The sequence below is a fragment of the Drosophila teissieri genome, chromosome 3R (genome assembly GCF_016746235.2).
Source record: "Drosophila teissieri strain GT53w chromosome 3R, Prin_Dtei_1.1, whole genome shotgun sequence".
Lineage (NCBI taxonomy): Eukaryota > Metazoa > Arthropoda > Insecta > Diptera > Drosophilidae > Drosophila > Drosophila teissieri.
In genome coordinates this window covers 28,354,920-28,367,824 of record NC_053032.1, presented here as the reverse complement: position 1 = coordinate 28,367,824, position 12,905 = coordinate 28,354,920, and the positions used below count along the sequence as shown (strand labels likewise).

The following is a 12,905-nucleotide window of genomic DNA, read 5'->3' as shown; positions in this document are numbered from 1 at the left end:
TTATGGCAATTAAAATGTATACACAAAGTTGCAATTAAATTGCAACAAAATGTCACGCTCCACCGCCGTTAGCCCAGATTCCTCTGACCGCATTCTTCTACACCAATCTATATGCTATCTATACAGATATGCTTCTTATGTTATATCTAGATGTTGGGCCTTAGAGCGAATCACCCACCTTTTTCTTGCGCTCCTCCTTGAAGTCGATGACAATGCCCTCGTCCGACGTGGACACGGATGTTGTGCGTATGCGTGCGTTGGCCGCATCGTGGGGCGACATCATGTTGTGTGGGCTGTGGTGGGCGTGGCCGTCGTCGCTCAACGGCGGCGATGGGGAACCGGAGCTCCAGGAAGCCGACGAGCTGCTGCCGGGACTCGAGCACTTGTCGGCCATTGCTGGGAGGCAGAAATGGTTAAAAATTAATAAGCTTATACGTAGGCGGGGTCAAAAGGGGGCGGGGCAGGGTCATGGGAAGATGGAGGATGACCTACAGCCATGCGGACCCTGCAGCTTCATCGATGACAGAATCTCGGCGGCACGGCATGTTTCCTCGTAGTTGCTGTAGTCCTGGTGATCGCTGGGCGGACGTTTCCGGGGACTGCAAAAATAGGATGGGAAAAATAATATATTAATAATATATTTCAATTGTTATATACAAAAAGTAAACTCTTCATTGCATTGAAAGAGACTTATGCTCTTGCTGGCCTAGTTCTATTTATAACCGATTCTAGACGAATCAATTCCCGCTTTGAGCATTGACCCAGATTGCGATTCTTGATTTTATCAGTCAATCTACATATAGAAGCCAGAAACTGGGCGATAAAGATATACATAAACACGCAGGCATTGGCGGCATTTGCTTAGACACATCAAAGCGACCGCCCATCGTTGTTGCAATTCGCGCAACAACAACCACAATACGTCGAGGTCTTTTCAGCGATAATCGCTTCGAGCGGCATTTCAATGCAAAACATAGCAAAACTATTTTTCCATTTAACTAATTTCTGTGGCCACCAAATTCCGCCGCCCATTGTCCGTGTGTGTGTGTGTTTGTTATTGTTACGTCATTAATTGGCCGCCTTCCGATGGCCTCACATTTTGCGAAGCGACGTCAAATGAGTTTCAGCCAGTGGATTTCCCAGTTCCGATGGCTTTCCATGCCGTGCCATGATGGCTTTAAGGTGGCTTTAAGTTGGCTAACCTTGGCGCAACCTTCGCTGGCCAAATCGGTGCGAAATCCTTACGAACAGCGAGCGTTTGTGATGCGCAAACATATAAATTTGAACAAAGGCTGCCGTCAACAATGGCGCGGGATCCTTAAATGCATTTGGAGATTGGCGGGGGATGACCATAAAGACGCGACGCTCTCATAAATTCAAAACATTTGAAACGGAAAAACTGATTTGGCATATTTGCCATAATCAAGCAGAGTGCACTGCACCCCCGCGCCCCGCCCTTCTGGCCAAATCATTTAAGCCAAATGGCGGCTATTGAGACAAGTGGTTTAAGACTTTGCCAAGGATTCCAACCACTTGCTGCGTGCCAGGATTAAAGTCGAGGAGCAGGTGGCGGTGGCGGTTTCTTTAGAAGATGAAGATGGAGCGCTGGCGAAGCAAGCGATTATTGATGCTCAGAATTTTGGCCAGAACGACTCAACTGTGCTTATCTGCTGGCCATCTGCTTTGGGCCAATGCACAAAATACGGAATACAAAACAGAAATCAGAAAACAGAAAACACAAGCAACTCGTGCCGGCCAAGCAAGCGACTCACCATCGCCATTGTGCAATGTGAAAAGCCGCGGGCATTTGTGGCCAAGTCTGCACTTAGCCAAATGCTGCCTCCTTGGCCGAAAGAGCTGCGCTGGGCCGTAAAACTTTATTACTCGGCTACCAGGTTTTAGCCTTTTGTCTAATGCAACAGCAACAGCAAAAGCAACAGCAACAGCAACAGCAACAGCTCTGGCACCATCACCTTTTGCCTGGATTTTCGTCCCAATTAAATTTACTAAACTCAACGATAAATTTCTGCCGCAGATCGTTGCTAATCGCATAAAAGTAAATTCGCGCATAAATCGCGAATTTCCCCCATCCGTGGAGAATCAGTGCTTGGTGTGCTGGATTTTCCCCTCCCCCTCTCCGCTCATTTTCCAGCTAGCCGGCCGGCAAAAGGCGCGTGCCTGTCGGTGAAGCAGCAGGGGAAGGGGGGAAGGTGGGAAGGGGAAGAGGGGAAGGGGGGTTTTGGCCTGGCCATCACGATGTGGCCATTTTAATGCGCACAATCCGTACCGTTAGGCCGTTTGCTTTCCGCCCCATTGCGCTGAGCTGGAAAAACTTTAATAAACTGCAAGCGAGCGGCTGCAGTTGCAATGTTGATGTTGCATTGTTGATGCTGCTGCAACTGCTGCAACTGCTACAGCAACTGCTGCAACTTTGACCGCGTCTTTTGAATGCCTTTTCGGCCTACTCGCCGCTGCGTGGCCGCACGTAAATTGCCCCAGAGCGCGTGATTGAAATGCGATATATTCGCGCCCGATTTCGGGCCTCTTGAGCCTGGGAAATGCTGTGTTTTTCTGCTGTCTTGGCCATTATTTGGCCACGTTTGCTGGCCGCAATCAACACGGCAACAGTCGCGGCGAGCAACAACAACAAGAAAGCAAGAAAGAAAAAAGAGGTGTTGAAAGCAAAATTACATTGCGGTGTCAGGAAGTGAGAGATGCGATATGATATGCCTGCCCAGAGAGTCGGTTGTTTGCATGTGCCGGCGAAATTAGTGAAAATTGCATGAATTTCGCTGGCTGCAGCTCCATTTCGACTTGACTTGACTTGATTTGCAGTGTGGTTTGCAGTTTGCAGTTTGTAGTTTGCAGTTTGCAATTAAAGCTTATTAAATTAGCCACGTGCTCGATAGTCGCTTTTGTTTTCGGGGGAAACGATGACTTTCACCAAAATTGGCCAGGGAAAGCGCAAGTGCGAGTTAGCCGGAGACAAAGCGACTCCGTGGTCTGCAATCTAGCGAAAAAAAAATAAAATAAAAAACAAAAAGGCCCCACAGATATCACCAATCGAAATCGAAACAATTTTCAAGTGTAATTTATACGCAGGCAAAAAATAAATGCCCCGCAACCCACAAAAAAAACACACACAAAAAAACACAAAAAGCGAACAAAAAGAACCAACGTCGTTGGCTGATTTCTGTGATTAGAGCGATGGTTGTTTGTTGTATTTTGTGCGAGCAACTTCATTGAGGTTTTTGTGTGCCTTGTGAAAGAGCTTTTAGCTTATCAGTTTGCACGATAAGAGCCAAGATTCTATGGCCCATATCTGCGCTTATTCAAGCCAATGTCAACAGCAACAACAAAAGCGGAAATGTTCATTCGAAAAAGAAAAAGTAAAAAAGTTGGGCGAAGAGCAAAGAAAACCCACTGAAGGTAAATACAATTTGGACAAAAGGAAATCGTGTAATGACAAGTGTTTTGGCCCCAAAACGGATCGATGCTAACAGCTTTGGTATTTTTATGGCATGCGAACAGGAAGCGCTCTGGTTTCACAACTCAACCAGTTTGCAGTACGGACAACGGACAACGGCGCGTATGCGCAATATTATTCAAAATCTTCCATTTACCACAAGCGAAATGAAATCAAAACAAATCGCCACAGACATGGCACATTCGTACGCACTTTTATTATTCAATATTTCGTTGTGCCTACATTTCTGTTTCGTTTTTTACGATTTGTTGTTTTTTCACCGCCTTTAGTTTGAACTATATTTAATTTTGCCCATGACGTTGCCAGACGAATCGTGCGTGTGTCTGTTTTTTATTTTGATTTTATTTTTGGACAGGCCGAAAATCAGACAAGTGCCTGGGATTGTTGTTAGCTGTTGTTGTTCTCAAGGTGTCGATGTTGTTGTTAGTTTTTTAGTTGTTTCTGAGTTGTTTCTTCGTTGTTTTGCATTGCGTGCGGTGACTCAATTTGACCCCCGCATTTGGTCTCCCTGGGAGTTTTTCCCATATGCCAAGGCATTTTGTGTTCAACTTTTATTTGTTTATTTTATTTAAAGAAGGCGACCTCTTTCTGCTGTTGTCCCTGTTAATTTGGAGGTTTCATTTTTGTTGTATTCTGTAGCCCTACCCGCCGCTGACACACATAATTTTTGCTCATTCTTCGCCTCAGCCCGCTTCTGCTGTTTTGTATTTTTTGCGAATGGCGAACAATAAAATTGAGTTAAGCAAACAAAAGCCCGACTTTTGGGGATGTGGTGGCCTTAAAGCCACCGAGTAGCGCCAGCAGGCCAGACGGAAATTCGTGGAGGTAAACAAAACAAGCGGCGGCATACCAACATTTTTGCAGGTGAAATACGCGGCATTAAATCGAAAACAAGCGCGGTGCGTAACAGTAAAATGTGTGTGCGTATTTCTCGAGGGGTTTTTTCAGCAGCGGGGGGTTTTTTTTTGGTGGGGAGGGGGAAGGGGGCTTTTAACTCAATGGCGCAGGCGTGTTTTTGGCCAAGTCGTCTGCTGCCGGCCGCTTTATCATCCCCATTTTTGGCCGTATGCGTTGGGCGTCGTGAGTATCTTTCCCGCTGCTCGCCAGTTGTTTACTTTCGGTTTATTTTGATTCGGCTGCTAATTTCTCACAGATAACGATGCCAAAACGTCAGAGTAGGCGTAGTAAATAGTTATGCTGAAATGGCTGTTTCTTCTTTTTTTCCTTTTCTTCTCTTCAAACCGGTGCGTAGTTTTTTATGGCCAGGCTATTAATTATCTGGTTCGTTTTTTTTTGTTATTTTTGGGCAATCGCGCGGAGCACGTGCTTTTCGCTGATTAGTTTGAAGGGAGCTGAAATGACTGGATTGCTTGGTGCTTTAAATCTGGGGATTGGCCAGCTCAATTAACATTTAAAGCCAAAAGAAACGGTATTATCATTTCATTTTACTGCCGCAACAGAAGTAGAAGAAAAAACGGTAACGAAGCCATCTGAACTATGGCAAAAATCTGAAAACGAAGCACTGGAAAAGGGAAAATGGCGGGGGGAAAAAAACATTTAACAGCTTTCCTTTCTTGTTGTTCATTTTCGGCGGGGTCCACATCGTTTACATAGCCGAATGGCGCTTTAAACATTTTTTGTCTATTTGGGTTTGTTTTTTCCTGATAGCCCCTCGGATTTCAACCCCCACCCCCCTCCCCTTGGGGGACAATTCGTGTCCCAAAGGCTCCACGCCTTTTTAGAGGCTCATTTGCACAAATTACTAGCATTGCGACAACGGCCAAGGAGGCAACAACAATGCAATTGTCTGTGGCAACAGCAGGGGCCAGAAGGAAAAGCCAATACAAATACCAATGGCAAAGCCCAAGCCCAAGCCCAAGCCAAAGGAAAAGCCAAAGCCAAAGCCCAAGTCTAAGCCAAAAAGGTAGAGGCGGAGAAAAGCCCAAGAAGACATTGTCACCACATTCCGGCAACGGAAGCCAGCCGGCGGCCAAAGCAGATTGGCTATCGCCCCATCGCCCCATGGGCCTAGTTCCCTCCCCTCCCTTGCCACACACCCCTCCACTTAATGTCCCTGTACACTGAGAAAAAAGGAGAACAAAGTTCTGCTTGGTCTATTTAAAAAAGTGCATGGCCATAGAGATTTTAGTTGAAGCCCATTATGTGTGTATCATTTTATCAGTTAGAAAAAAGGACCAAATCAACTTTTGAAATGCATTTTTTGCAGTGCAGTTGTCATGAATAAAAATCGTATTAATTCCGCGCCAATGTCGATTCTGTTTCAGCCATTTGGCGTTTGTTTTTACCTCCGTTTTCCTTGCCAATTGCGAAGTCGGCGACAGGAGGCCTCAACTTGAACTTGAGCGCCTCAGTTGAACCGAGCCGAGTTGAATTGAATCGAATTGAATTGAACCGAGCTGAGTGGAGCCGAGTTGAGTGGAGACGAGTTGAGTTGAGTTGAGGTGTGCCCGGTGGGCTTATTAGAAATGCGCGGACATGAGCGGCTTTTCCTTCGGCGGCTCTTTTGCCGGAGGAGAAAAGTGGAAGAGCGGAAAAGCGGCAGGCGCGACATGGCAGCAGCAGCGAACCAACTTCAAAGTGGCCTGGCCTGGAGGTTTTTCCCCCGGGCACTGCACCTTGCAGCCATCGGGTGCCTACTGTACTTGTACTTGTACTCGTACTCGTCTAGCTGGCGTACTGTACGTACCTGGCCCAAAGTGACATTAGCCATGGCCAAATGTTGTCGGCAGTGCTGGTGCGGTGCTGTCGGCAGCCATTCCCATTTCCATTTCGATTTCCATTGCCATTTCCACTTTCTATTGTTTGTGTTTTTCGGGAAATTGATAAATCGGCGAAATTCAATTTGAAAAGTTGGCCAGCGAGCGAACGAGGGGATTTCCTTCCTTTCCGCCATTCAACCCACTCCAAAAGCGACAACACCAACAGGCAACAACCATCAGCGAACAACCAACGGGCAACAACCACCAACAACTATGAACAACTACCAACAACTATGAACAACTAGGAACAACTACCAACAACCAGCAGTTAGTGACAAGAGCAATAAGCGTGTGACAGTCGAAAGGGCGTAACAAGCTGCCAGTTGTCACCGGGCCATGGGCATTGGTCTAGACACGGAAAGGGGGTTCAGTTCAAGGGGATGCGGATGCAGATGGATATGGGAATGGGGATGGGGATGGAGATGGGGCTGAAGTTGGGGCTAAAGTGGGACTGACACACACCTGCCACTGGCGAAGCACTCAAACACATACAAGCGAGTATGTGGGCCGCTCGTGTGTCGCCTCCAGCTGATTAGCATGCAGAGCGCCAAGCGTCAGGAAGCGTCGCTGCTGCTGCAGTTGCTGCATTTGTTGCAGTTGTTGCATTTGCTGCATTTGCTGCTGCAACAACTTAGCGGTACTTGACTGACCGGCCAGCAGCAGACCATGGGAATTGCCCACTGTGTTCATGTGAGAACAGTGGGCAAATGGCTGCCACAAATGAGGCATTATGGCCAAGCAACTTGGCAATAACAATCATATAAAGTATCTGGCATTGAAGAAAATGAACCATGCCCCATTACTCAGAGCACAGAGCTATAAATCTATTGTGACTAAATTATACACCTGTCATGTTATCTAAACAGCAAAGTATAGTATAGCACTTCAAATTCGAATCGTTAAATTCCGAGACAAAGACAACGTGAGCGAATAAATCCTGAGGGACCACTAAACTCAATGCTAGCAAAAAGAATAGCTGTCTTATGCTGCAGTTGCATTCAACATTGCTAATCAATTAACAATGTCAATTTCAATTAAAATCCTCGCCATTGGCCCACCATGCGAACATATACGAATTGGCCATACGTTTTGGCCCAGTCGAAGCCGCAGAAGCTGGCGGCAGTGGTACGTGCGTTCGCCTTTACAGTTAAGTGGCCACTGCAGCACAGTGCACTCTCGCTAAATGGGTTGCACACACAAGACAGTCCCAATGCCCCCATCAAAGTGGAGTCGTCGCCTGCATTTTGATGACCCGCTCGCCTGGCCAACAACACATTTAATTCAATTAACAAATCGCGACAAACAAGCGGACACTTTAATTAGCCGAAGGAAGAAGGGAAAAGCGCTGTGGGAAATGCGAGGGAAAAGCGAGGAAAACGCTGAGCTTAACCTTAGTTAGCCAAGTGCCTGATTTCGAGCCAGTCAAGGTGAAGGCGTTGCCCATTGCCATACGAATTAGCCAAAAGCCAACGTGACACGACAATTTGACGGAATCTTGTGGGTCACCGAATGCAAATGGAGGTGGAATGACAGCGCCTTGGGGGCCCAGGACACGAGACCCACAACCTAAACCCAAAAACCAGAGCTAGTCGCAGTGCCAACCCCAAACTCTAATTGACACGGCCCAAAGAACCGCTGCATGTGGCTCCAACTTGCAACTTGCAACTGGCAACTTGCGAGTTGAAGTGGAAGTTGAAGTTGAAGGAACTGCAATGCAATTGCCATTCTGGCCTGGCCATTCTGGCAATTCTGGCCACCGCAGGCCGGGCGAAATAAGCCAAATCACAGCTGAATCGGCTAGCTGGCAGGCTAGAAATCTGTAACTGTAACTGCAAATTTCAGAGCTCTTCGCTCGCAACCACTGCGGTTTGGACTTGAAGTTGCATTTGGACTGCCTGTCGGCCGGGCCAAATGACTTTTGAGTCGGAGTCCGAGTCCAAGTCCGAAGTGGTTTCGCAGTCATTTGCTGTCAGACATCAGTGCCAACACCCGCAGCGTTTTTGCCATTTCAATTGGAAACAACTCAATCAAATTGCCTAGACCAGGTCGGTCATTATGGCCCCTTTGGAACACCCCCTCCCCCTACACTCCTCCTTTTTGGCCATTTCCTTGGCTTTGGCCAGCAATTGCGGCTGCAGCAGGAGAAACAATTCAATCTAATTTTTGTTCTTCGAAATTTGCGTTTGCATTTGCGTTTTGCGCCGCAGTGCAAATGTTGCGTGCACACTTCGGCAATACTCCTATTCTATGTATGTATATAGTCGTAGTTGGTACTCCGATCTCTGGCCACGCCCCCTTCCGCCGGCCTCCTTTTTTCGGTTGGCCATGTTAAACTTTATGGCCTGCGATTCAAAAATCGGCACACCAAACGATGGCGAACTTTAATTTATGAGCAACTGTTGATCATGTTGCTGTTTTAGTTCGTTTTCGCAGTCAGTCAGATTTCGCGCCCCAGCACTCGCGATCTGCACTTTTTATTTATTTGCTAGTTGTGCCAGAAGTGTGTGTGTGTGTGTGTGTGCCCATTTCCAAGTGGACAACGCAAGTAGCTGGAGCCACTAAAAATTTACTAGCTGACGAAAATGGTGCGAATATGCGCCCATTGGCCCCTTCTTTCCATCCGCCACTCAATGCGCCTTTCAACAGATTGTTGCGCCCATTGAACGTCAACACATCGTCGTCTATATGATTTTCCATATGATTTTCCACATGTCAGAGGGGGTGTGGTGGTGGAAATGGGAGCTTTTCTGGCACAGCCTATTAATGCATTTGGGCATAAATAATGTTTTGCGAATTACGTTTAAATGGAGATCAAATGCAAATTGAATGCCAGATTAAAGGGAGCAAATGTCTCGGGGTAGCTGCATGAAGTTCGCATTATTTGCCTTACAAATTACGATCTGGCCAACTGGCAAAACCCAGTGACCACCACAAGACTGAAGACAACAACACTTGGCCCGTTCAAGTCCAACTTGCAACGTCCACTTTTCGAGAGAATTCATGACCCTTCCGCCAAACCGCATCGATTCGGATTCCTTCGCGGCACGAAACTCATTCTTTGGCCAAATCATAAGCGGAATGAAAAGGGTAAAGACAGGCCCAAATGGAAAATGTAAACTACACTGACAAAAAACTACACAGATGCTCAAGAAAAATCACATGGCAGTAGCATAGAATGCTAAAATACTAAAGCTACTCAGGCTGCTGATATAGTAAAAGTTTAAATTAAGAACCAGCATTTTTCTCTCTGTGCACGAACTGCAATGGCATTTTGGCTTTTTCGCGTTCCTCGCTCTTTTTGCATTTTGTTTAGCGCTGCGATTTGAATGCAGAAATAAAATTTTACGATCAAACAAACTATTCGTGCAGAACATTGGGAAATTGTGTTTACGTTCATTGGAACGGTGCATGGGCAATGGATACCCCTGCCTGCTCACACATACAGGGTATGGAGGGTTCGAGTTCCGGGCAGCGAGGGGGTGCATATGCTATGCCATGGTATGCGATGGTATATATAGGTTATATGGTCCCTGGTATTGGAGTGTCTCTCCTGGTCGGGTGAATGCGAAATGCGAATGCATTTCAATAATTTGCCGTCGAGGGGCCGTCGCTTAGAAAATTATTATAAATTTTGTTCTCTCCCCCTCTCCTCCCTCCCTGCTGAACCATCCCCCCCCTTGCACACCCACAACTTATTTTGTTGCTGCATTGCCATTATCGTTGCCTTGCTGCTGGCTTTGTTTTTGTTCTGCTTCAATAATAATTTTGACCCACTTTTGCGCTCGACTTGACTTTTTATTGTACTGAAATTAAGTATTATATATTTTTTTTTTGTTTTTTCCTCTTTTTGCGAGCGGTTCTACTCGACTCTCGGCGTATTTTTGAGGGCAAGACAAACAGTCGCTCATAATAATATTTGTACATAGACTTGCCAGCAGCAACAGCAGCCGTCGTGGAAAACAAAGCTAAATTAAGTACGAGACAATGCAAAGAGAAATGAATAAAAAATAAAGAAATAGAAAAACAACTGGTAAATATTTTTCGAGTCTCGGCTAATTGCCGCTGCCGGCCAACTTGGATTTGAATTCTGTTTTTTCCAGCACCCAAACACTCACTTTTATATAGATTTTGTCGTCATTTCCCCGTTGCCATTGCTAATTTCTTGACGTCACCGCAAACGTCGTTGTTTATGCAGCCTTCGTCACTGGATTTTTCCGCCAAAGGGTGGCGAAAATGCTTCTCAGCCAATTTGCATCGGAAATCAGATCGCTATCAGATCGATATTAGCCATGACTAATACATTAGTTAAAGCCGTAGTCAATTTGGCTAATTGACTTTAAGACACATTTTTCTTTCTGTTTTTCCTGCCCAAGTAGAACTTGTTGAAAATTAATTTACAACTTGTTATTGTTGTTCTGATTTTGTTGTGTATTTTTTGTTGATTTCGTTCGTCATTTTTTTTTTGCGCGCAATTTTGTTTTGCAACGGTAAACTTGTTTGTAAAATTATTTATATTATTATTGCTGCTGCTGCTGCTGTTGTTGGGCTCTGTGTGTTTTTGTGCTGTTCTTTTGCTTTTCTTTGCACGCTGCCAGTTTTCCCATATTGTTTGTTTTTGCAATAAGCAACACAGGCGAGTGCAGCTGGAAAACGAAGGGGGGTGGGGTGGCAAGTGGGGGGTACTTTGTTCCCCCGGCGGCGGTTGCTGTTGTTAATCATTGCAATTACAACAGCAGCAATAACACAAAAAAAGAGGAAAACACAACGACAACAACATAGTTAACTATAACTGAGTAACCTGGCCAATTGACGCTTACACGCTTTTATTACTGGGGTTCTGGTGGGGCTTTTGCTGGGGGGTTTGCGGGGTTGGGGGATGTGTTCCATATAGATGGGGTCTGTCCACTCGAGCGTTAAAAATTAGCACTGACGCAACGCACTCGCCGCGTAAATTGACATTTACGCGATAATTACGCGCTTATTATATTTATTACCACTTTTTTCCGCATTTAATTCGCCTGCATTTGTTCTTTTTTATTTTCTTTTTTTTATAATTTTTTTTTTTTTATTACTGCTGTATCATTATGCGTTCTTTGTCTGTCAAGTGCAATTGCAGTGCCATAAAATGGCTGCTAATGAAAGGTTGTGGATCGGCTGCTCGGCCATCAAAGATGATTTGCAGCTGGATTTTCCAAGCTCAGCTCTAAGAAGCGCTTGGCTGCATTGAAAGGTATGAGTCAGTCGAATAGTAGTCAATTTTAATTCCATCACAACTTGTTTACCCGGCGAATTAACTACGGAGCTGTTTACTCAAACTATCATCAGTTCGCTTGCTAAACTATGCAAATGAATAATAATATGAAAAGCGCATTAAAAACCCAAATTCCGCGTGCGAGAAAATCACATATCAGACTAACTGCTGGGAATGGGGGGGGTTTTATTGGTGGGGGAAGGGGGGCGTTTGATATTACGTCGCATTACGCGAGAAGCGCGTGTCACTCGGTGGGCGGGCAGAGGGGGGGCGTGGCCGGGGGCTTGGGGAGCGGTTCTGTGCAAGGTGAGCGAGTTGTTATCATTACACGTGTGTGTGAGTGCCGTCTCCCTCGCTCCCGCTGCCCCCATCCCAGTTGGCATATCAAAACATAACGAATATGGCGACGATAGACACGCACACAGATACACACGCACACACACACACATAACCACACACACACACAGGCAGCGAGACTCGAAATCGCGAGAGCTTTGTGCTTACAGCTTATTTGCGTATCTGTGTGAGGAGCGGGAAAAAATGCTTCCGCATTCGCAGGCGGCTTTCGAAACAATAACAAAAAAAAATATAAAAAATACAAAAAACACAATGAAATAAAACCGAAGGGGCAACGAGCAATGATAAACTAAACTAACTGAAACTGCGCCAAAACCACCGGCAAATGGTCTCCTTGTTTGGTTTCAGTTTCAGTTTCACAACTACGGGGCGTCCTCCCCCCCGCCATCGCACCTATGTATGTATGTATATGAGTACAATGTGCCACATGCCACATGCCACATCTCGCGCTCGCCGGCATTGTAATTAATTAAATTAAACTGGCCCAGCGACTCGCGCTGAACTCAATTGAATTTTATTTGAATTTTATTACAAGCAACGACACAATGGAAACGAAACAGCAGAAGCAACCGAAGGGAACTTTGTATTTCCTAGTTTTCCATTTTATTGTTGTTTTTTTTTTTTCGTATTTTTTGGCAACAGCAACATAAGCTGTAGTTGCAACACCAGCAGCAACAGTTGCAGGCGGAACAGCCACATTGCCGCCTGACTGTGGATTTAGTTTTTCCAGCTGTTTTTAGTTTCGACTTTGGATGGTCGGCTGGCATTTGCGACGCAATTGAAGTGGCCCCCCCTTGCCGCCGCCACCAAGCCCCATTTTCCTTTAATCCCCCCAGCGAGACCCCCCTCCCCCTTCCCCTTTCAGCCGCACACCCCTGGCTGGACATGTCGAGCCATATTTTGCCGCCTGCCTGGTTTTTTTTTGTTTTCAGCTCCCAGTCAGTTTGCTCTTTTTCCACATTTTTTCATTCTCTATTTTGATTATTATTGTTATTATTTTTATTATCAATTGAGAACGTGGCCGGCATTC

General features: G+C 45.8%; 1 protein-coding gene across 2 annotated transcripts in view; it reads right to left on the bottom strand.

The window, feature by feature from the left end:
• The window catches only part of LOC122622004 (zinc finger protein 395), a 120,322-nt gene that overhangs the window by 48,810 nt on the left and 58,607 nt on the right, over nt 1-12,905 (bottom strand). For both annotated transcript variants that reach the window (XM_043800090.1, XM_043800091.1), the window contains exons 3-4: nt 493-599; nt 179-396 (exon numbers count right to left, since the gene is read on the bottom strand). In XM_043800090.1, coding sequence (XP_043656025.1) covers nt 179-396; nt 493-599 — 325 coding nt within the window. The remainder of the gene's footprint in view (nt 1-178; nt 397-492; nt 600-12,905) is intronic.